At 33.7% G+C, this 23,401-nt stretch overlaps 1 protein-coding gene across 2 annotated transcripts in view; it reads left to right on the top strand.

Annotated features, from left to right (window-relative positions):
• The window catches only part of ZFC3H1 (zinc finger C3H1-type containing), a 46,854-nt gene that overhangs the window by 7,355 nt on the left and 16,098 nt on the right, over positions 1-23,401 (top strand). Inside the window, exons 3-21 of one of the 2 annotated variants that reach the window (XM_068560407.1) lie at positions 4,093-4,157; positions 6,710-6,905; positions 7,156-7,379; positions 8,789-8,912; positions 11,051-11,148; positions 12,513-12,722; positions 12,923-13,087; positions 14,018-14,155; positions 14,776-14,897; positions 15,309-15,458; positions 17,245-17,419; positions 17,661-17,792; positions 18,170-18,712; positions 18,798-18,907; positions 19,770-19,901; positions 20,008-20,129; positions 21,095-21,196; positions 21,401-21,520; positions 22,312-22,495. In XM_068560407.1, coding sequence (XP_068416508.1) covers positions 4,093-4,157; positions 6,710-6,905; positions 7,156-7,379; positions 8,789-8,912; positions 11,051-11,148; positions 12,513-12,722; positions 12,923-13,087; positions 14,018-14,155; positions 14,776-14,897; positions 15,309-15,458; positions 17,245-17,419; positions 17,661-17,792; positions 18,170-18,712; positions 18,798-18,907; positions 19,770-19,901; positions 20,008-20,129; positions 21,095-21,196; positions 21,401-21,520; positions 22,312-22,495 — 3,112 coding nt within the window. Of the gene's footprint in view, positions 1-4,092; positions 4,158-6,706; positions 6,906-7,155; positions 7,380-8,788; positions 8,913-11,050; positions 11,149-12,512; positions 12,723-12,922; positions 13,088-14,017; positions 14,156-14,775; positions 14,898-15,308; positions 15,459-17,244; positions 17,420-17,660; positions 17,793-18,169; positions 18,713-18,797; positions 18,908-19,769; positions 19,902-20,007; positions 20,130-21,094; positions 21,197-21,400; positions 21,521-22,311; positions 22,496-23,401 lie in introns of both variants that reach the window. The other variant, XM_068560406.1, reaches the window with a different exon arrangement.

Below are 23,401 nucleotides of genomic sequence, written 5' to 3'. Positions count from 1 at the left end.
TTTTCTGTCTTGCCTCTTTTGACTTTTTTTTTTTAAATACACCTTTTTTTCTTTTTTTTTTTCTTTTACTCATTTGGAAGTTAGATACAAAGTTTTTGGTCTCATTGATTCCTTTAGGAATTGTAACATGAATTCTTATCAATGTTTAAAGTTAATCAAGTTATTTACCCTCTTCCCGATATACAAGGACCAGTATTTGCCTACCTTTGCCCATGTATTTAACACTTTCTTGGCTCACTCTTCCTTCTATGTCTAGAATCACTTATGCTTAAAATACATTTTTAAGAATTTCCTTTAGTTTGTGTCTGCTATATGAAAAACTTATTTCTGTTTACCCTATTTTAAAGACAGTTTTCCTAGGTTTAGAATTCTAGATTAGTTAATTATATTCTCAGTATATTGAAGATATTTTCTGGCTTCCATTGTTGATTTTGAAAAGTCAGCTATCAGTCTTTTTTTTTTAATAAAACATTTTTTTAAAAATAAAAGTATTTATTTATTTTGGGCTGCATTGGGTCTTCGTTGCTGCGCGCCGGCTTTCTCTAGTTGGCGAGCGGGGGCTACTCTTCGTTGCAGTGCGCGGGCTTCTCCTTGCGGTGGCTTCTCTTGTTGCAGAACATGGGCTCTAGGCGCGCGGGCTTCAGTAGTTGCAGCACATGGGCTCAGTAGTTGTGGCTTGTGGGCTCTAGAACGCAGGCTCAGTAGTTGTGGTGCACCGGCTTAGTTGCTCTGCGGCATGTGGGATCTTCCCAGACCAGGGATTGAACCCGTGTCCCCTGCATTGGCAGGTGGATTCTTAACCACTGTGCCACCAGGGAAGCCCAACTTCTGTCTTTTCAACCAGACTTCCAGAAAGGCTAATCTACGCTGACTCCTTTCACTTCACCTCTCATTCCTTCTTAACTCAATGTAGTTTGCTTTTCTGACCCTACCAGAATACTGAAACTACTCATGGCACGGTTACTTTGACCTAATTGTAAAATTCATTTTTCATTTTCATTCATTTTTTATTTCATTCTTCCATTTATTCAAAATTTAGTTGAGCACTTTATTCCAGCCTCTTGGAAGTACATCAGTGGAAAATAGACAGTCATTTATGCCTTCTTGGGCTTGCATTTTAAGAAGAGGAGACAGTAAATATGAGTAAATAACAGTTGTAGAGAGAGAAAAAGCATAGCAGTAAGTAAGTTAGGATGGAGATAGTGGGTACAGGCTGCAGTATTAATGGGTGATCAGGAGAGGCCTGGATTTGAAGGTGAGATTTAAACAAAGGCTTTGAAGATGGTGGGGGAATAGCCAAATGGGGGAAAGAGGTTTCTAGGCAAAGAGAATAAATAGCTGGAGCATTGATTTTCTGACTGTGGTCCTTGGACCTTCTTTACCTGGGAACTTGATAGAAATGCAAATTCTTAGGCCCTACCCCAGATCTACTAAATTGGAAACTCTGGAAATGGGGCCCAGCAATCTGTATTTAAGAAGCCCTCTTGTTGATTCTGATACCTGATGAAGTTTGAGAATCACTGAACTAGAGTAATGACCCTTAGGCAGAAGGGTACTGGCATATTTGTGGAATAACAGGGAAACCAGTGCCACTAAAGAAGAGAGAGTGATGGGGAATGAGTAGTGGGAGAGAAGAGGTCAGAGATAACGGGTTGGGACAGATCATGTAGTATTTTGTAGGATGGTTTTTATTCTGAGTGAAATAGGAGCTGTTGCAGGGTTTTGAGCAAAGGATTGGCATAATTCGTTTTAAATTCTCAAAGGATCACTGCTGCTTTGTTGAGAGTATCCTGTAGGGAGTAGACATATCTGTTATATTCAGTGATGTTTTTCTCACTAATCCTGAAATTTTGGGATTTCTGTGCTACTGTACACATCAGTAGTTTCTTACAATTTTCTGATTTTCCTTTTTTTAAAAAAAAATACTTTTCCTTTGTAACTTCTTAACTGTTGATGTCCTCACTGTTCTCTTCTCCTTGGGTGTTCTCAGTTATTATGGTTTTAGCTACCACTTATATCCTGTCTCTAGCTCAGTTTAGAATTTCAGGTAATAATTTTAAAAATACTGCATGACTGCACAAGACCAATTTTCATTTTGGAAGTACTGAGTAAGAATTGAAATAGAAATATTTTTATAGAGATCCATGACAGTGGTAGGACAGAAGGACCAAACTACATGTTTGGTCAATTAAATCATAACCTGCTTTTATTAATCTTTGTGTAAAGTTAGATTTATGGTCTGAAATTTACGGTTTGTGCTTGTTTTTCAGGTTACATTGTGCTCATTAGGTATCTGCCAACTTAGTGGATAGTTGCCTCTATGCTCCCTTAAAGGGAGGTGCTGCCACCTTTTATAGACGAAAGAGAGCCTCATTAACTAATAGTCTCTCTCATGACTAATGACTCATAGTATAGGAGAAAAGTTCTTTCTACATTTATTGTGGAAAGTCTATCTTTGTTTTTTTTCCTTGTTCATTTTTGTCTAATAGTTATTACTATTCTCTTATTCTTTGAAGTATGGTCAGTTTTGTTATAAGGTGACATATGCATTCCTGGAAATCACTACACTGCAGAATTGCACAATAAAAAGCACAGGGCTTAGGGGCAAATGGTGTTAGGGAAAACAACACTCAAAAATCTTGTCAGTGGCACATGAAAAAAGATTGGAATCTAATAAAAACGGTAATGCAGGTTTACACATTAAATGGGTAAAAATGCTTGAAATACTACAATAAATATGTCACTTTACCTTGGAAAAGACCTAAAACGTGCTTATGGAAGTAGATCTGCAGCTTATGAGTTACTGTGAAGTAGAGCAAGGAAGGTTATTTGAAATTGAACAGTAAGTTGCAACACCAGATGGGGATGGGTGTGCATACACAGTGAACTGAAGTAGCTGGTAAATTGATCACCATGTGTGGGATTTTGTATATTCCTACATGGATCACCTGGGTGCAGCTTTCTGCATTCTTTTAGTGTTTCTTGGACGCAAATTGTACGTAAGCAAATGTGAAGTTTGTGTTGTCCTCAGATTATTTTCTAATATATCAATCATGTTGCAACAAATTCATATTTCCAAAACAAGCCTTATGGCAGAACTGACCTAACTCAAAGTTTGGTGATTGCCTTGCATTTACTTTTTCTAGGGTACTAGATATAATAATTTTTCTATGTATTGAATAAGTTGGCTATTCTTTTACCAGTAGGTCTTCTTGAGCAATCAAATTAAGATATTTGGAATACTGGCAGTGGTATTATGGAAAAAAAAAACTAGGCTTGGAGTTTAGACTTAGTTTGAATCCTAGCTTTGCAAATTCACTTGTGTCATCTTGAGGAAAGATTTTCTTAGTTTTTAACTTAATCTGTTTTAGCTATGAAAGTGCCTCTCTCAGTACTCTTATATGTACTGTAAGTTTATTGTGTAATTTGTAGAGCTGTCATAGATTAGATAATATATACATAAGATTTTGTAATAGCTTAATTAGAAATCTGGGCCCAAGGCTAGAATTCTGGAAAATGGGTGGAAGGACTTAATTTGGTTGATACTTAACCTACTTCTGCTGATGCTTTTCTGAATAAATGGAGGACATTTCTTTTTTTTTTCTTTTTTCTACTTTTTGGCCAAGTCCCAAAGACATTTCTTTAATGAATAAATCCAATACAATCTCTAAATGTTGAATTCATTTCAACTTTTGAGGTCTGAATTAATCATCACATATTCTTTTCTGTGTATTATCTATTCAGTAATGAAGCTTTGTTTCTTGTCTATCTACTCTATAAATTCTGTTCTTATTTGAAATAATTATTTTTAGTTCAGAAGTCATTCTTACCATAGTGCAGTTTTAATTTATAATTTAATATTTTGAATTGTTTTTGCATTGTAACTTTCAGAAATGAGGCTGATGTGGAAAGTTTGTTCAGATTTTCATTCTCTCTAACAACATTCTTTCCTTTTGGTTGAGAGATTGAGAAAATGAGACCCTTTAATGAGACCGTTTAAAATAAATACTAGTAAATATCATGTAGCATTTTATTTTAAATTGATTGTGGCCATCTTTTAAAGCATTCAAAGTATGCTGTTTTATTTTAAAGGATTAGAAGATAAGGAACAAAATTTAACGAGAAGAATTAGTGCCTCAGATATTCTATCTGAAAAGGTAAGATATTGCTTTGTGAGATTGGATATCTCTGTAAGACTGATTCTTGCACTGCTTTACTCTGTTCTTTTGGAAGGGAAATTCTGTCTTGGTTTTCACTCATTTTTTTTTTTTTTCATCATTGCTATACCTTCATTTGGATATAAGCCTTAAAGATAAGAAAATCTGGAGAGACATCTTGGAGTATCTCCACTGGGTTCAATTAGATTACATTTAATTGAAATGTTATATGTATCTATAGATAATGTTTTTGCTTTTTTGGTTTTTGAAACTTCTAGTTTTCCTCCACAGATTTTCTTTTCCTAATTTTGGGGGATTATGCTGTGTGAGAAAGCTTTAGAGTTAGACAAACCTTGACGTGGTATCCAATTCTAGCTCCTCTTATTAGCTGAGTGATCCTTGTGTAAGCTGTTTAGCCTTTGCTTGCCTCTGTTTTCTTTTCTACAAAATGAGTTTAATGTCATCTGTTCTCTGGGTTGTTGTGAGGTTCAGCAGGATAAAGTACAAGAGCATCAAGCACTGTGTTCGACGTGTAATAGGTACTCACTGGCCCAAGCCTTTTGTTTGTTGAATTAGAGATCTGAAATATCTGCAGTTTCTTCTGTTAAGATTTCAGTTGCTTTTTATGGGTAAACCGAAATGATGCAAAGAGCCTAGAAGCTTTAGGAAAGAGAGGGTCCTGAATTTAAGGATGATAATATAATAGATACACACGCATGTGCACACACGTGTGTGCGTTTATATGTGTATGGTTTTGAATATCATAACCATAACTCCGTAGGTAGGTTGACATCTCTCTTACAGATGAACTAAGATTCATGTGCATAGATTAAGTGATTTGCCTAAAGTTACATAGGACTTAGGCATCAGAACAAGGAGTTTGAATGAGGCTCAGTGCTCTTGCTGATCAAGTAGCTGCTTTAAGTAGCATATAGTTGAATGACAGAATCAGTGGTCTCTTTCATTCCAAAAGGGTTAGTAGCAAAAGATAATCAAAGACTTTTAAGTCACAGTGGAACAGTAATGATAGCTTTATTTTACTTAAGCTCTGGATCAGCACTGTCCAATAGAATTTTCTACAATAATGGAAATGTTCTATACCTGCACTCTCCAATATGGTAGCTATTAGTAGCCACATGTGGCTATTAAGCACTTGGAATGTGACTAGTGTGGCTGAGGAAATAAAGTTGTTATTCAATTTTAGTTAAATTTAAATAGCCATACATGGCTTGTTGGTCCCATTTTTGGATAGCATGGCTGTAGGTCTTCAGTACCAAGCAGTAGAATTTGATATGTTTAAGTGACTTAGAGTAAAAAAGACTCATGATAATTTTTAAGTTCATTTGTTACATATATTTCCCAAAAAAAGGAAAGGGTAACTAAACTATATCCTGGCTTGGGTAAACTGAAGTACTGAAATATGTGTTGGTAGTTTAATTAGAGATTTATAATAGTCTATATAAGGTTAAACTACTAGGTAGGATCCACTGGTTTTTTTTTTTTTAATGTTTGAGAATTAAATAATTTATTGGATTTAAAAAATGTAATTACAATTCACCGATAAGGGAAAGTTACTGGATAAGCGAGCCTTAACCTTTTTGAGTCTTAGCATCTTTTGAGTCGCCCCTCCTTTTCCATATACACACATAAAGGAAAAACATATACAGCTTTGTGTTTAACTTCAAGGAGTGGGGATGCCAAAGGACCCCTTATTTCCCTCCCACTAAAGTCTCATGGACTCCAATTTAGAACCTCTGCTTAGGTTGCCTGACATTTTCAGTTATATTTTAGCTAAAATGTACATAATAGAATAATTTTTAAAATTAACTCAAAAAAAGTAGAGTGAAAAAATTAAGAAGTTACTTCAATTGGAAAAAAGTTCTCAAACATTTGTTCCTAACCTGTTTTCCTGTTTTAGCTGCCCTGAAGAAGTCTTGGGTGTTCAAAATATTTTCAATATTCAGATAAATATCTGTAGCTTTAGAACATGGAATGCTCAAATATAAGCAAATCTTTACATATTTCTTCCTTTAAAACTGATTTAAAGATTTATAAAATATATATTTTTAAAAGTTTGCAAATTTGAATCTTGACATTCACTGTGCCTGTTCTGTGTAGTACTTGTAAGGCTAGTAACCTCACATGATTATGGAACCACTTCGTTCTTCATTCCTTACCTCCCCTGGGTTGATTTCTTCTTGCATTCACTGCCATGAGATTGCTACTCCTGTTTGGGAGGCAGTTAAGTGCCATCTCTAACCCTTAACTTTTTTTTTTCATCATCAGTTGTACCCTCCCCTTCTAACCCTTCACACTTACATATACACATGCACCCTCTACAGATTGATCTTCTGTTTGTATTACAGGGACTGAATTAGAGTATAGGGCTATGGTAAGTTATTCAGTTTCCTTATTTTATTTGTATTAATATTTACCATTTAAGTATTTGCCTTAAAACTAACTAACTGATCTTATAAAAGATTTGACTTGGTAATATGTTTAAAGTCAAATAATGGAATTTTTAAATGGCAACTGTTTCTTTTTTAAAGAAGCTTGGTGAAGATGAAGAGGAGCTATCTGAATTGCAGCTTCGTCTTTTGGCTCTTCAGTCCGCCAGTAAAAAATGGCAACAAAAAGAACAGCAGGTGATGAAAGAAAGCAAAGAAAAGCTGACTAAGATGAAAACTGTACAGCAAAAAGTTAAAACCAGTACAAAAACACATTCGGCCAAAAAAGTTAGCACTACAGGTGATCATTTCTGTTAAATTCTTTTAATTGATTTCCTATATCAGTATGGTTTTTAGATTTTAATTCAGAAAGTTTTGAGCTGAGAATTATATCCTGACTAAAGGATAATCCTATATAAATGAACATAGAGGAGCAGCTGTATATATGACTTAATAATGAAAAAAAAATTGTTAAAGCTCTTATTTTCTTGTATCTTCTAGAAAATTCTAACTCTAATAGATACTGATGTTTCTGTATTTTTTATTTAAAGCTAAACAAGCATTGAGGAAGCAGCAAACAAAGGCATGGAAGAAACTACAACAACAAAAAGAACAGGAAAGACAGAAAGAAGAGGATCAACGGAAACAAGCTGAAGAAGAAGAGAGAAGGAAAAGAGAAGAAGAAATCAGAAAAATTCGAGATCTCTCAAATCAGGAAGAGCAATACAATCGATTCATGAAATTGGTTGGTGGAAAGAGGAGATCAAGGAGTAAAGTAAGGAGTTCAAAAATACAAAATCAAAATATTACTCAAATTTAACTGTCCTTATAGTCTTATTTCATAAATTCAGTCAACTAAGAAAAAGTATTAAGTCCTTTTGTTTGATAGAGCTCATTATATAAATAACTCTTGGGAAGAAGGGAAGGTAGGTTATAATTGAGAATGAGTCGTTTTTATAGTTATAGATATTAGAAATAGAAGAAATGAAAGACTAATATAATATTATGGTTAGAAAAGCTTCCTTTTGACTTTTTTTGTCATTTTCTGTTTAGAAGAAAGTAACATTACTGAGTTGTAATGAGGACTTATTCTTAAAATGACTGTTCCCTATTAGTTTTCCATTTTTTAGTAATGTAGAATTAGAAATGTGTCATGATTAATTGATATGGACTATTTTAAAGAAAGTTAAATCATCATATAGTAATAGTGTTAGTGCTTGTGACTTTAGTTATCAAGTATTTGTGAGCCTTTATTATGTATAAGTCATTGATAATGACTGAGTCATTGTCTTTTATGGATGGTGTTAGGAAGTAAACTGGAGATTTAATACTGATCTAGGGCTATTAGCAGTGACAAATTTCAGAATTCTGAGCTTTAATAATACACTCATGAGTAGTCTCATACACTCGTGAGTGTATTATTAAAGAATAGAGGGATATTAAAGAATAAGAGCTCTTTAATTGTAGGAAGTCAAGAGTTAGGTTTGCTTAAGTAAGGAATATATAAGTATTCATACTTTGAACTTCCAGAAAGCACTTTGATAGAATCTTTTTTTAGAGAAGTATTGTATTGATAGTTGTATGTTACTCTTAATATCCATCTGGATAGTTTTTGCTAGTTTTCAATTTGTTATAAACTGTCTCCAAGTGGAACATTGTAAGAAGTAAAAAAAAAAAAAAAGAAAAGAAAAGAAAAGAAAACATACGAGCATATGACCAAGAGTTTTTAGTTTTCAGTTATCATTAGTTTATTCATAACTAAAATGTTAATGGATTATTTGGGCAATATTCTAAATATAGTTTTGATTACATAAAACTTGAATTCATTTATCTGTTTCTTAGCTTACAGAGAGAGGCCAATAGTATTTATGAGCTTGGGGTCATCTTATTTTCTAGAGGAATAGCTGATTATTTAGTGGCTCAGCTCACTCTGGGAGATTTCATCTGTATATATAGTACTTGCTAGTTTCATTTTCTGACAGTTGTAAAATGTCAACCACAGTGTACCTGTCATGTATGTTGAATTTCCCCAATCAGATGTGATAGGCAGTTCTAACTGGATAATCATGATTTTTGATACTGTTCTACATAAAAGATAACTATTAATTGTTTTGTAATTTCTAGCCTAAGAAAAGCTTAAGACAGAAAATGTTGTGAAACTAAAAAAAAATCTTGTGTAATTAGTCTTCAGATCCTGACCTGAGACGATCCTTAGATAAGCAACCTACTGATAGTGGAGGAGGCATTTATCAATATGATAACTATGAAGAAGTTGCTATGGATACAGATAGTGAAACCAATTCTCCAGGTATGAGCTAAACCTTAAAACATTTGCATATTCACAATTATTAAGTAGAAAATGGTCACAAAGCTACCCAAAACCTTGAAAGAAATGTGTAATGAAAGTGAGATTTGCTGGTGGGTTGTACAACCATAGACATTATTTGGTGTTATAAATACTTCAAGAGCAAACCTCAAATGTGTAATATTAACCTATATTTCTAAGTATTTCTTTCTATATAGCATTTTAATAAGAAGGCAGTGTTCTACTGTTAACTATGTGATCTAAAAAGTGAAGATTGTGGGAAAGGTGAGAACACTGTTTAAAAAACAAATAAACAAACCTTTGCTTTCTTAAGTATCTTTGTATCTAAGGCATTCTTCGCTTTAGTTAAAAAAAAGGGGGGGGCATCTTTCTTGATTTTAGACTTCCTTCCTCCTTCCACTGATGATACTCTGTAGGAATAAGGAGATGGAAAGTGATACTATACTAGTGGTGTCTTAGGGTCAGCTGGTTAGAACCGTTAGGGCTGTACCTCAGTTAGATTGCACATTTTAGGGTATGACCATCCTTGGGGGCTAGAGGCTTGCTTTAGTTGATATTCAGTGGTGATCAGCTGTGAGAGACCTGTTCTCTTACTAATTAACACACGTAAAACTGAGGCAGACAACCAAATGCAGTTGGTGTTCTAGGAACTAGAATACTTACCTGCAAGGCCACATGATCAGTGTTTTTCTTCCAGTGGTCATATTGTGAGACCAAATTAAACTAGAATTCTACTTTAGTGTGCCTAGAGAGAAGGCAAAATCTGTATGATTTGGTAATGTTAATAAAAGTGCTCATTTTCAGGTTACTATGTTTTGGTTCATATTTAATAATCTTATATTTTGATTTCATAGTTTAATTCTCTTTGGTCAATCTTTAATTTTCATATTTCCAGGTTCTTGGAGATGATTCATTGTAGTTTCCAAGTATTGACAATATTATTATTACTCTTTCTATAAAATAATTTTATGATCTACCCTCTTAAAAGAATTTTATAAGAAATTATTATACAGAGAATGTACTCTACTCAGTTTTGTAAATTTTAACTTTTTGCCATATTCATTACAAATATTTATGTTTTTAAGAAGTAAAGTGTTCTAAAGTCAGTGTATAGTCAAATGGCATCATTTGGGCCACAAGTCAGCCCCGTATAAGGCATGTGGCTAATATCCATATTGACTTGAGAGACAACGGGGACAAAGAAATGTTAGTTTTCCCTAAGGTTGTATGGTTATTGAGTAGCAAGAGTAGTCTTTGAATCTGCCAGATTTCAGTGAGTCTAAAGAAACGACTGACAGTAAAATGTGCAATTATCAATATTTTTAGCTGCTGCCAAGGAAGAAATGCTAACAATTTAACCGAGATGCATCAGTAACTATTTCAGAATTATTAATATTTATTTATTTATTTATTTGGCTGCGTCGGGTCTTAGTTGCGGCATGTGGGATCTTCTAGTTGCGGCATGCAAACTCTTCGTTGTGGCATGTGGGATCTAGTTCCCTGACCAGGGATCAAACCCGGGCCCCCTGCATTGGGAGTCTTAGCTGCCTGACCACCAGGGAAGTCCCCAGAATTATTAAAATGTGAAAAAGTGTACACTTTAATAATTAAATACAATGGGTAATTCTTTCCATTCCTAGTCCTGTTTGCTTTCTATCCAATTTAAATAGTCCATTTCTTAACTTTTCTCCACATGAAGGGAGGAATGGAGTCACCACATCACTGTTTTCCTTTGGTTAGGACACTTTGGCAGATTCAGGGGAATTTTTTGTTTTATTATTTCTTAAAAAGTATGTTTATTTCCCCCCCCAAAAAAAGTGTTTCTAGCCTTTCCTGCTCTATTCCCTGTTACCACCACTAGGTGAAAAGTAGAACAAAGTAGAGAGTTTTGAGGGACTAAATATCAGCTTAAGTGGATGGCTGATTTTGTAATGATATAAGGACAATTTTAAATAGATGGAGGTGGTCTCATGGAGGTTAAATATTTTATTGGAGATTAATGAAATCTCACTTGTACTTTACTTAGATGCAATTGTATTTCTTCAAAAATATCATAAATTTAATTTATTCCTGTTGAAATATATCTATTATTAAACTCTTGTAAAAATTTTTTTTTACAGCTCCTTCACCAGTGCAACCACCATTCTTCTCGGAATGTTCATTGGGGTATTTTTCTCCGGCACCATCTGTTTCTTTGCCTCCACCACCTCAGGTTTCTGTAAGTGAGAATTGATATGATTTCTACGAAAATTTTGTAGCCTTATGTCTTTTCTAATTTGTTTTGAAAAGCTGGCATGTAATTAATTAATAGTTAAGTTTGAAGAGAGCATAAAAGCAAAATTGCTTATCAGAATTAATAGCTATGAAATCTATGGAATAAACAGTTGATTAGTTATTGGCAGGCTATCCATTTGGTAGATTTTTTCGTAGCTAATTTTTAATCTCATGTTGACTTTCTTTCAGTACTTAGTATGTTTCCTTCTTTCTTCTCTTTGTTCCTCAGAAAATGTATTCCAAAGCAGAGTAAGAATTATCTATTGTTTTGGATTTTTTTAGGGGGAATTGGGATTTAAGTGCATTAAGGTGCTTCTAGAAACTTTTTTCCTTTCTCCTCTTTTGATTAAATAGTTACTTTTAATTTGAAAATTCAGTAAAAGAAAAGCATTGTCTATGCAACTTAATTTCTTTTCCCTACCTTTTGAAAGAACTGTCAGTCCCCTGTTAAAAAAAAGAAAGAAAAAAAAAAAGGAAGTGGGGGATCACAAAGTAAAATTTCCGAAGTTATTTCAGATGAGAGAACCTAGAGGTCACACTGGATCTCTCTTAATAGGTTAGTGGTAGAGGTCACACTGGATCTCTCTTAATAGGTTAGTGGTAGAGGTCACACTGGATCTCTCTTAATAGGTTAGTGGGGACCTTGCCATTTCACGGTTCCTAGGTAGACATATGGTGTCCTGCTAGGAAGTTGAAGATGAGGGGAATATTAGAGCAGAGAGTGAGAGAGAAACATTTTTTCTTTCTTCCTTGAATTGTTTTATATGCCAAGGGAAATACTGGAAGGTCTTTGAAGCAAAAATATGTGCAAATTCTGGGATTTGGGTAAAATTGTCTTTATAGATAATCTCTAAGAAGCCATTTCACAAGGATTTTATGAGGGTAGTGGTGACTCTTCTTTACAATTAATTCTTGAGATACTCTAGACTACTCCCACCCAGAATCCCTTTGGTTCCTAAGTTTTGATTTGTACTTTAGTGTCGTATGTATCTGATTTTTTGTTATCTGTTTGTTTCAGGTAGTCATCTAGGGAGATAGACACTGCAAAGTTTGATTTCTCTATCTTGAAGTTTATAAATTAAATGTTTCAAATATTGTTGATTTTTATTTTTTTGTAAAAATCATACTTTTTCATGGCTGAATATTGGATTTGGTTAGTTTTGAGATTTCCAGTATTCTTAGTTCACTTATGCTTACAGTAATAACCTGTTTACCTTTGTCTAATTTAATGTTACTCTAAAGATAAACACTTGGAATGGGTAAAATTTGCATAGTAATTATTATTTATTCTTTTTTAAAAACAACTAGTCAATACCACCTTTGAGCCAGCCTTATGTGGAAGGCTTGTGTGTTTCTCTTGAACCTCTACCTCCTCTACCACCTTTACCACCTCTTCCACCTGAAGATCCAGAACAGCCTCCAAAACCACCTTTTGCAGATGAGGAAGAAGAGGAAGAAATGCTGCTTCGAGAAGAGCTACTTAAATCTCTAGCGAATAAAAGAGCTTTCAAGCCAGAGGTAATTTAGGTACCTGAACCTCTAGGTGGTGCTATTGAGCTTAGTTTTAGGTAGCCCTACTTTTCTCTGCTAGTTTGGGATTCATTGGGCTTTTCAGTAAAGTGGGGATAAGTCTGATACTACTTTGCTCAAGACCTTTAAAGGTGACAGAAATTTCTTTTCATTTAAAATTGCTTCATATCTGTCTCTTTCTTCTTTAGGAAACATCCAGTAATAGTGACCCGCCTTCACCTCCAGTTCTGAACAGTTCACAGCCTGTGCCAAGAAGCAATCTATCCATAGTCAGTATTAATACAGTATCTCAGCCTAGGATACAGAACCCAAAGTTTCACAGAGGACCTCGTCTTCCACGAACTGTGATCTCGGTAAAAACAAACAAAATAATTACTCTTATTGTTATTTAAACAGCTTGTGAGAAATTTGTCTGCAGTTTTGCTGTCCTATTCCCTAACTCCTAGTTTATTATATACAAACATGTATGTATTATTTTTTGTTTATTAATAGTGAAATGGGAGCAGCTTCTTCACTTGAAAACTGGTAGAGTTCATGATAATATTTTTGGGGAAGCATTATTTTCCTCAGAGTGGTATTTTTTGCCATTTCCTCAGTTTTTGTTCCATATAAGTTGGTCCATTTAGATTTTCTGTCTAGTCAGTTTTAGCAAATTATATCTATTTTTTGTTTCTCCCATCTTTGCTCATAATTTTTCAATTAATGACTATACTATAATGGAAGAACTTACGATGTTTTTCAATGTTTATTAAGGAGATTGAAATGACAATTTATTTCTACCTTGTTTTCTAATGGCTTTAAAGTAAAATAAAAGGAGCAAAGCCAAGTTGAAATCTTGCCTCTGTTCGGTAAACTTATCCTCCATATATAAGCACAAAAGCCAAAAAGTTTTGTTAATAATAATGTAGAATTATTAATTTTTTCTTTGGCTTTAAAAGCTTAATTTAGACTGCATTATGGTTCTTTATAGAAAGTTGGAGAAAATAAGACTTAATGAAGAAAATGATGATAGTAGTATCTAGAGAGACTGAGAATATAATCAATAGAATATTTTTATGTTTTTGGATATAACCAGTATCTGTGGAGTGGGACAAAGTAAGTCAATTAATACAATATAAACAGGAGGAACCATAGACTGTCTGCTTGGAACCCATTATTTTTATGAATTTAAATTCATGCAGATAAAGTGACTTGTTCAAGGTCATGAAGCTAATTGTGGTAGAGCCAAGAAAAGGATAGAGATACTTTTGTTATCAGGAATAACAAATATATTGTCTTTGCAGCTTCCAAAGCATAAATCAGTGGTTGTAACCCTAAATGATTCCGATGATAGTGAATCTGAGGGAGAGGCATCCAAGTCAACCAATAGTGTTTTCGGTGGATTGGAGTCCATGATTAAAGAAGCAAGACGAACTGCCGAGGTAAGTGCAGTAATGAAAGATGAAAAGAAGATTTATTGACAATCATTAAAGTTTGTTTGTTTTTCCTGGAAATTAGACCTTAGAGGTTTAGATTTTTAATATATCGAATTACAGAAATATTTTAAGTATTTGTATTATTAGGAGTTTATATAATGAAGCGTGTATAAATTTAGAGAGATTTAACTATTAAAAAAACCCTTTTATTTTTGTTTCCAGTTGACTGTCCCTTTTTTCAAAATAGTAAAATTGTGTGGGTAATTGTCCTCTGTACTAAGGAAATTTATTGTTTTGGAATTTTGTTATATTACCAGAAAATAGTTTTTTTTATTAAAGTGTATCACCTAAATACAACTTTTATCCCTATTCCTAATTGCAACAGTTGCTTAGATATGAAATAGTTCAATTATTTTCAAACCATAAGTCTTGACTGCTTACTGGGATTGTACAATTAATTTGGTGGTTAACGACCAGCATTGTGTTTTTTTAAATGGAATAGAAAATAATGATGAAGATATTTATTTATTTCTAAATATATAAATGTGCACTGGATAATGTAAAATACAGATCTTAGTGTAGGATTATAAAAGCTTTTGATCTGGTTGACTTCAAATGTTTTCTAGCAAGCTTCAAAACCGAAAGTACCTCCAAAATCTGAAAAAGAAAATGATCCCATGCGAACACCTGAAGCTTTGCCTGAAGAAAAGAAGATTGAATATAGATTGTTAAAGGAAGAGATTGCCAAGTAAGTGGCATTTTATGTAATTAGCTTTAAAGGTGTGTGCTGTTTTCGGTGCTTAATCTGTATACAGTTTATTGGCATTGGGAAATGAAGATGTTGATTTTTATCCAAGATGAAGAGTTAATATTTTTAGAACTTGCACAGGAGGGGGAGCCAGATGTTCATCTATAAACTTGAAGGCAGTGATGCACCGAGGTATAAACAGCTTAGAAACAGATAAAAGCTGTTACAAAGGAGAACTACACTATCAGCTTTGAATGCCAACTTGGGTCATGCATGTTGGTCATCATTGTTATTAGTCAATATGTTAGTCACTTAGTTAATATTTGTATTTTATGAAATAGAATACATTTTTAAAAACTAATTTCAGTTTATTTTTTGGTGTAATTTATTAATCTTTATTGATTATTTTAGTCGTGAGAAACAGCGTTTGATTAAATCAGATCAGCTGAAGACAAGTTCATCATCCCCAGCAAACTCTGATGTAGAAATTGATGGGATTGGCAGGATAGCAGTGGTTACTAAGCAGGTTACAGATGCAGAAGCAAAACTTAAAAAACATAGGTGAGTCTCATTATCTGATTAAATACTGCATGTATCTAAGTGTTCCTATATTAGAGGGATGTATTTTTGTGGTGTACGTCAATAATAAGTATACTGTGTGATTACTAATTCTTTCATACTTGATAAGCCTAGAGAAGGCTATCATTTTGTTGAATTGTACATCTACGTGAAGTAATAGTATTAATGCTTAAATAAAAATATCAAGACTTCAAAAGAAAGTTTTCCCCTTCAGATTTATGTACTGCTTAAAACCTCTGGCATGTTTTTTAAAGACCTTTATTGGAAGCATATTTTATTGTTAAAATTGGTAGACTTGATTGTTGGAAATAGTCATTACTTAGTCTGTTCAGTAAGACACATGGTCAAATATTGTGTTATTACAAAAACTATGATATGCAGTAACATTAAGATGTACCCTGATATTAGAAATCTGAAAAATGTTACTCACAGATGAAATATTGTCATGACCATAAATCTCCAAAATTATCAACAAGAAATGGTACTGTGTATGTTTTAAAAGAAAGTAAAATAAATTCGTATAGATTCCATTTCTTTAATAACTTTTATAACAAATGAAAAGATTTTTAAAAATTCTTTGTCTTTATATTCCCCATTCTCTTTATCACATATTCTCTGTTTTTATGATTCATTCTAGATGTCATGTGTTGTGACTGTTTGAAATATGGTATCTTTCTGGGAAAGATGCTTCATTTTTTTTTTAATCATAATATTCAGTAGTTGAAAAGATGAAAATCTGTATCTGTAAATTTGTCTTTTTGTCCTGATTTTTACTTCTCAGTTCCAGACTTTACATCTGTCTATTGTTTAAAAATTAGACTTCTTTTTCTCTCCTTTGCTTTGCTTTAGATAAAATGAGTTAGAGGTTTGTAAATTAATTAAATGTGCTTGATTATGTTTATTAGATGTTTATTTGTGTGTTTATTAGGAGCATTATAAATGAAACTAAACATAGCGATTTTCTGTCTTAAGTCCTCATTTTTCTTTTTTTATTTGAGGGTTTTTTTTATTTTTTATGTTTTTAATTTTTTTTTTTTTGGGTGTTGGGTCTTCGTTGCTGCACGTGGGCTTTCTTTAGTTGTGGTGAGCGGGGCTACTCTTCATTGTGGCATGTGGGCTTCAGTAGTTGTGGCGTGTGGGCTTCAGTAGTTGTGGCGCACGGGCTTCAGTAGTTGTGGCTCGTGGGCTCTATAGCGCAGGCTCAGTAGTTGTGGTGCACGGGCTTGGTTGCTCCATGGCCTTTGGGATCTTCCCAGACCAGAGCTTGAACCTGTGACCCCTGCATTGGCAGGCGGATTCTTAACTACTGTGCCACCTGGGAAGCCCTCTTAAGTCCTCATTTTTCAGGAGTTATTTAGGGCTACATTGAAGTTTACTATTAACAGCTTTTCAACTGTAATTCACATTACTCAGACGCATGTTTTTTGTTTTTTTTTTAAAGATCAGGCCCAGGGAATTCTCTGGTGGTCCAGTCGTTAGGACTCTGCGCTTTCATTGCTGAGGGCCTGGATTCAGTATCTGGTCGGGGAACTAAGATCCCACAAGCTGCATGGTGCCGCCAAAAAAAAAAACGACCAACCCATATTTGCTTTCATAAAATTTAACAGTGTCTATCTGAATACTTATTTTATTCTTCTAAATATTCACCTCTGTGTAGCATAAACATATTTTTAAAAATGAGCTATTACTTTGTAAGTTTTTTCTTCTGATGGTGTCAGTCCGCTAGTTTAGAAAAATGTTCATAAGACTTTTGTTATTTCCCAATTAGGATTCTCTTGATGAAAGATGAATCTGTTTTAAAGAATCTAGTACAGCAAGAAGCTAAGAAGAAAGAATCTGTTCGAAATGCTGAAACAAAAATTACAAAACTTACAGAGCAGCTTCAGGCAACAGAGAAAATTCTCAGTGTCAACAGAATGTTTTTGAAGAAGCTTCAGGAACAAGTAATGTTCTTTTCTTAAATTCAAATATTGTAGTCCCATGTTTACTACACATTTTTATGGGCCAAATTTTTAATAAAACCATAAACCAAAGCCATCAAAATGTGTAACCTATACATTGTTCTCCATTGAGACGTAATATTAGCATATTTTAAATTTTCAGTTGAATACCCTAAAGAAATTATGTTTAAGAAGGTATTTCCTCTCCTAAGATTTACATTTTCAGAATTACCCTATATTTCAGATTCACAAAGTTCAACAACGTGTTACAGTTAAGAAAGCTTTGACTCTGAAGTATGGAGAAGAACTTGCTCGTGCAAAAGCAGTGGCTAGTAAAGAAATAGGAAAACGTAAACTGGAACAAGATCGCCTTGGAGTAAGTTGTTTGTAGAAATATTTAATGTTTGAAAAGGAGAAGGTTTTAATTATTCTTTTGAGGGTAAGAGATGCATAAAAAGTTCAAGCTTTTCCCTGCAGATTCAAAGAGAATAAGATTAAAGTTTTGTTTTTAAATGGCACCCACATATTTGGAAACTCATTTTTTAATTTATTTTGACTTTTTTTGTTTGTTTTTTGTACCTCATAGATTAACTAGCAAATCTGTTGGAGGCCTTTGTAAAACTGTTTTATTCTCGTTATTGACTTAGTTTTATAATGTTGGCATTGTATTGTAGGGATAGCACAATTAATCTTACCAAAAATTGTTTATAAAGTCATAGCAGTATAAAATATTGATATCATTTTTCCCCCCAGCCTAACAAAATGATGAGACTGGACAATTCTCCAATATCAAGTCCAAGAAAGCATTCAGCAGAACTAATTGCTATGGAAAAAAGACGATTGCAAAAGCTAGAATATGAATATGCCCTGAAAATTCAGAAACTAAAAGAAGCCAGGGCCCTTAAAGCAAAGGAACAGCAAAATATTGGTCCACTTGTGGAAGAGGAACCTGAATTTTCTTTGCCTCAACCCTCACTTCACGATCTGACTCAAGATAAATTAAGTCTGGACACTGAGGAAAATGATGTTGATGATGAGATTTTGTCTGGGTCAAACAGAGAAAGAAGAAGATCCTTCTTAGAATCCAATTCTTTTACTAAACCTAACCTTAAGCACACTGATACACCTAACAAAGAATGTATAAACAAACCTACTAAGAATACAGTAGAAAAACCAGAACTTTTTCTAGGGTTAAAAATTGGTGAATTGCAGAAATTATATTCAAAAGCTGATAGCTTAAAACAACTGATTTTAAAAACTACCACAGGCATTACAGACAAGGTTTTGCATGGTCAGGTAACTGAACATTTCATATTCTTTATAAAATCTAGAATTCACCCTAGCCTTTATTACCTTATGAAATTTCTCTTTTCTTTTGCAGGAGATTTCTGTGGATGTGGATTTCGTGACAGGACAGAGTAAAACAACAGAAGTGAAGCCATGTCCGTTTAGACCCTACCATAGTCCCCTTCTAGTTTTTAAGTCTTACAGGTATAGAAGAAAGATTCAGTAAACTTGAGGTTCAGGATTGCTCCTCGTTCTTAGTGATATCTTAATCTTGAATGTGTGATGACCATGAAAAAAAATTGAATCATGGCTGCTCAGAAATGAACTTGTCCTTTTAGGGAATATAAAAATTTAAGTGCCTTGTTGTCATACTTGAACCAAACAGGAAGTAAGATTTAACTCACACTTAGGTTTACTGATTCTTATCAAATCCTAATTTCTGGCTACTGGTGAAATTGTGGAGAATTCTGAATTACTATATCTGTTAAGAATTTTAGGAAAAATAACTGGAGTCTTATGAGAATTTAAAATTTTTGCTTTTTAATTTTATTGTTAACTCTAAGGAATGCATTGGCTAGCTTTCATAAAATTGATTTGACATTTTCAGATGATTAACTTTGGGAGGTTGTCTCTTTTTTTTTTTAAAGACTCTTCAGAAGCTGTGAGACTATTAAATTGGTATGATTTAATCATAAAATCGTAAAACACCTACTAGGTAGTATAGACTTTTTCTCTAGGTTTTTGGTTGGCTGGTGATGTGTGGAAGAAGTACCAGCGTTATACAGCATTTTATTATGTGGTAGGAAAACACTACGTTTAGAATACAGGATATTTTTGTTCTTTGTTTTCTATTTGAGATATTTTATGTCTGGGTATAAAAGTAGTTTGTCCCTATGACTTGATATTCTGGTTGTTTTCTAGAGTTAATTTTGGTATTAAGTAATTAGATAAATAGTAAGCTCAAGGTATAGAAACTTTAATTGAGAAAGAAAAAATGAAAAAATTTAAAAATTTCTGAGGAATGTTTATGGAGCATTGTAATGTGCCTCTCTACCTCTCTTCTTAGATTCAGTCCATACTATCGAACCAAGGAAAAACTTCCCCTAAGCTCAGTATCGTATAGTAATATGATCGAACCAGATCAGTGTTTCTGCCGTTTTGATTTAACAGGAACATGTAATGATGATGATTGTCAATGGTGAGTAGGTTTTATTTGTTAACATTTTATAATTTAAAAGGCAGTCTTGGTTATGTAGCTTTGATATATACATGATTATCTTTTCTGTGTTGTTATTTTATTTTAGGCAGCATACACAAGACTGTACGCTTAGCCGAAAACAGCTATTCCAGGACATTCTGTCATATAATCTGTCTTTGATTGGTTGTTCAGAGACAAGCACTGATGAAGAAATTGCTGCTGCAGCAGGTTTTAAAGACCTCTTGTTTCCCAAGTGAAAATTGAATTTAGGCAATTTAAAAGTTTTATATTCCGTTGTTGACATCTTTAAATAGCCATAATAATTCAATACATTCATCTATGACACTTTATCTAGATCTGCTCTGTCCAGTACAGTAGTCACTAGCCATGTGTTGCTATTTAAATCTAAGTTAATTAAAGTAAAAATTTGCTTCCTCAGTCACACTAGCCACATTTCAGGTGCTCAGTAGGCACTATTGAGCTCAGTATTGGTAAGTGCTTACCAGTAAGACAGTGCAGGTGTAAGACATTTCCATTATTGCAGACAGTTCTTTTGACGGAGCTCATCTAAATATTTCACTTTATTTAGAAGAATATGTTAACATAGTATAGAAATATTACCAATGATTTAAAAATAGACCCTATTTTTATTTACTATTTTCAAAAATAGAGGGGGATTAGAAGTTGAGGTGACTATAGTTTCAGATTCTACAATGAAATAAAAAAGGACTTTATACACTTTGACACTGTAGAAAGCATAGATTACTGCCAGACATTGTGAATAAATGTTGTTAAGCTTTTCCCCAGATTTAGTGCCAAATATTAAACCTTAACCTACCAGTCTTTTCGAAGTAGGGGAATTAGTGTTTGTTAAATTCAGTATTATCACAACTCAGAGTGATTGTAACATCACTGAATCTATTTAGTCATTCCTAATTAGGGACTTTAATTTTCACTTGCTTAGGTTGTTTTAGGAAATACTTTTTTTCAGTCCAAATTGGGGTGCATGATATGGTAGGATTTGCTGTAGTAGTTAAGATAATGTAGACCCTGCCCTTTAGAAGGCCATAGGTGTTTTTGACTAGTACCTTTAATTTTTAAACTATTCTTTACTTCATACTCTTTAATTAGCCTCATCTCTGTAATCCATGTTTTTTATACTTCTTATGAAGATATCATTGCTCTAATTTCAGAAAAATATGTTGAGAAACTTTTTGGAGTAAACAAAGATCGAATGTCAATGGACCAGATGGCTGTTCTCCTTGTGAGCAATATCAATGAAAGTAAAGGCCATAGTGAGTATATGTATCTTTCTCTCGCACAAAAGGACCTTAGAGTTTATGAGAACAAATTTTTTGGCATTATGTAAAAATATATATATATCATGTCTGCATAACATGATAGAATAAATTTAGCTCTTTTTGAGTACTACTTGGGTATCCTTCAAAACTATAAAAGACTAGTTCTGTTAACCAGCAGTCTTCTCCTGTCTACTTTAGCACCTCCATTTACAACCTACAAAGATAAAAGAAAGTGGAAGCCAAAGTTTTGGAGAAAACCTATTTCAGAGAATAATTTCAGTAGTGATGAGGAACAGTCTACAGGACCTATTAAGTATGGTAAGAAGTAATTTAAGATCCAGAATCGTTAAATTGTGGTGTTACACTTTGCTAACACTTTGCTAATCTTTTGGTGTAATCTACTAGCCTTTTAAAAGTTTCTGTTTTTAAAAAAGTGATGCTGCTTGGCATTTAAGGCAATTAGTTCTTCCTTGGGCAAGACTGTGCCTTATATTGCAGGATGTTTTGTTTTCATGACCCCTGCCCAGTAAATGCATGGATCACCCTTTAGTAAATGTGACAGCTTTAAATATTACTTGAGTGGGGAGAGGGGAGCAGTGCTGCTCCCATTTGAGAACTACTGCCTGGCCTGTGTCCTTCTCGAGAGCAGGAGTTCTATTTTGTTGTATCTTTGAGTCTGTGTTTTCTGACATGCAGTAGGCGCACAGAATGAATGAATTAAATGAGTGAACAAAGTAATGTATAAATGAGTGCCTTATTGTCGAGTACATCTTACATTATATTCTCAAGTTTGCATAATTTAATTGCCTACTCTTTGTGGATTAGCAAATATGCTCTCCTGTACTTATTTACATTAATACTTTTTCTCTAATTTAGATGTAGTGGAATATGGAATAAGTCAGTTTATACCTGTCATCCTGGTGTAATTTTTATTAACATCCCTTTTTACTCTTAGAAGTGTCCTGGTTTGGACAATAAACTATATGATTGCTCTACCTTAAAGCTATGAGCTTTAGATTTTTAGATTATTTTAAAGATAAGGCCAATCATTTTTTCTTGGGTTTGTGGATTTAGAGAAATTGTGAAGCTAATAGTGCTTTTTCTTATAGCCTTCCAGCCAGAGAACCGAATAAATGTTCCAGCTTTGGATACAGTTGTCACTCCAGATGATGTCAGATACTTTACAAATGAGACTGATGACATTGCTAATTTAGAAGCAAGTGTACTTGAAAATCCTTCTCATGTACAACTTTGGCTCAAGCTTGCATACAAGTACTTGAATCAAAATGAGGGGTACGTCCCCTTCTATCTTTGTGTAAACTGTTGCACATTTATATTTTTATGTTTGAAGTAAAAAAATTATCTCTGGTAATCAGGTTTCCTTGCTACTATCAATGGAGTCTTTGTTTTTTGACAAAGCCAAAAGCACTTAATTGTTTAAAAGCTATTAGAAGTAGTGAGGTGGATGGACCTAGAGTCTGTCATACAGAGTGAAGTCAGTCAGAAAGAGAAAAACAAATACCGTATGCTAACACATATATATGGAATCTAAGAAGAAAAAAAAAAAAAGGTCATGAAGAACCTAGGGGTAAGACGGGAATAAAGACACAGACCTACTAGAGAATGGACTTGAGGATATGGGGAGGGGGTGGGGTGAGATGTGACAGGGTAAGAGAGTGGCATGGACATATATACACTACCAAACGTCCAAGAATTAATCATTGGGTTTTTTAAAAAGTCAGATAGTCATGGTCTCAATAAAATTGTGATAAAGTCACAGTGGAATAGGTTAAATTTTATGTTAATTTTAATTTGGAGATTTAAAGCTTGTCTAAGAACCTCTGAATTCTGGTGAATTGACTTTTTTCTGTGTGTGGTGTTATATTACGTGTATTCAAATAAGATAAATAGTGATTTACCTCAAAAATGACAGCTCCTATTACATAATTGTGTTTTTTGACTCCTACTTGTTGATAGGATTGCCAGGAATAATCTCGTATTACCAGGAGTAATATTTATTACTGTAATTTTAGAATTACAATAGTAAGGTTTTCTTTTTTTTAAACAGGCTGCTCTGTCTTAAAACTTGGTATAAAAACTTTTTTAAGGTAGCACTGCAGAATGCTAATACATCACACATACCTGAATATGGTGCTTATTTAACTTGCCTTGTGTGTCATTTTCATGTTAATAGGATAA

Source organism: Eschrichtius robustus, chromosome 13 (genome assembly GCF_028021215.1).
Source record: "Eschrichtius robustus isolate mEscRob2 chromosome 13, mEscRob2.pri, whole genome shotgun sequence".
Classification (NCBI taxonomy): domain Eukaryota; kingdom Metazoa; phylum Chordata; class Mammalia; order Artiodactyla; family Eschrichtiidae; genus Eschrichtius; species Eschrichtius robustus.
Note: the sequence above shows the minus strand (reverse complement) of the source record. Positions and strands in the feature narration are given on the sequence as shown.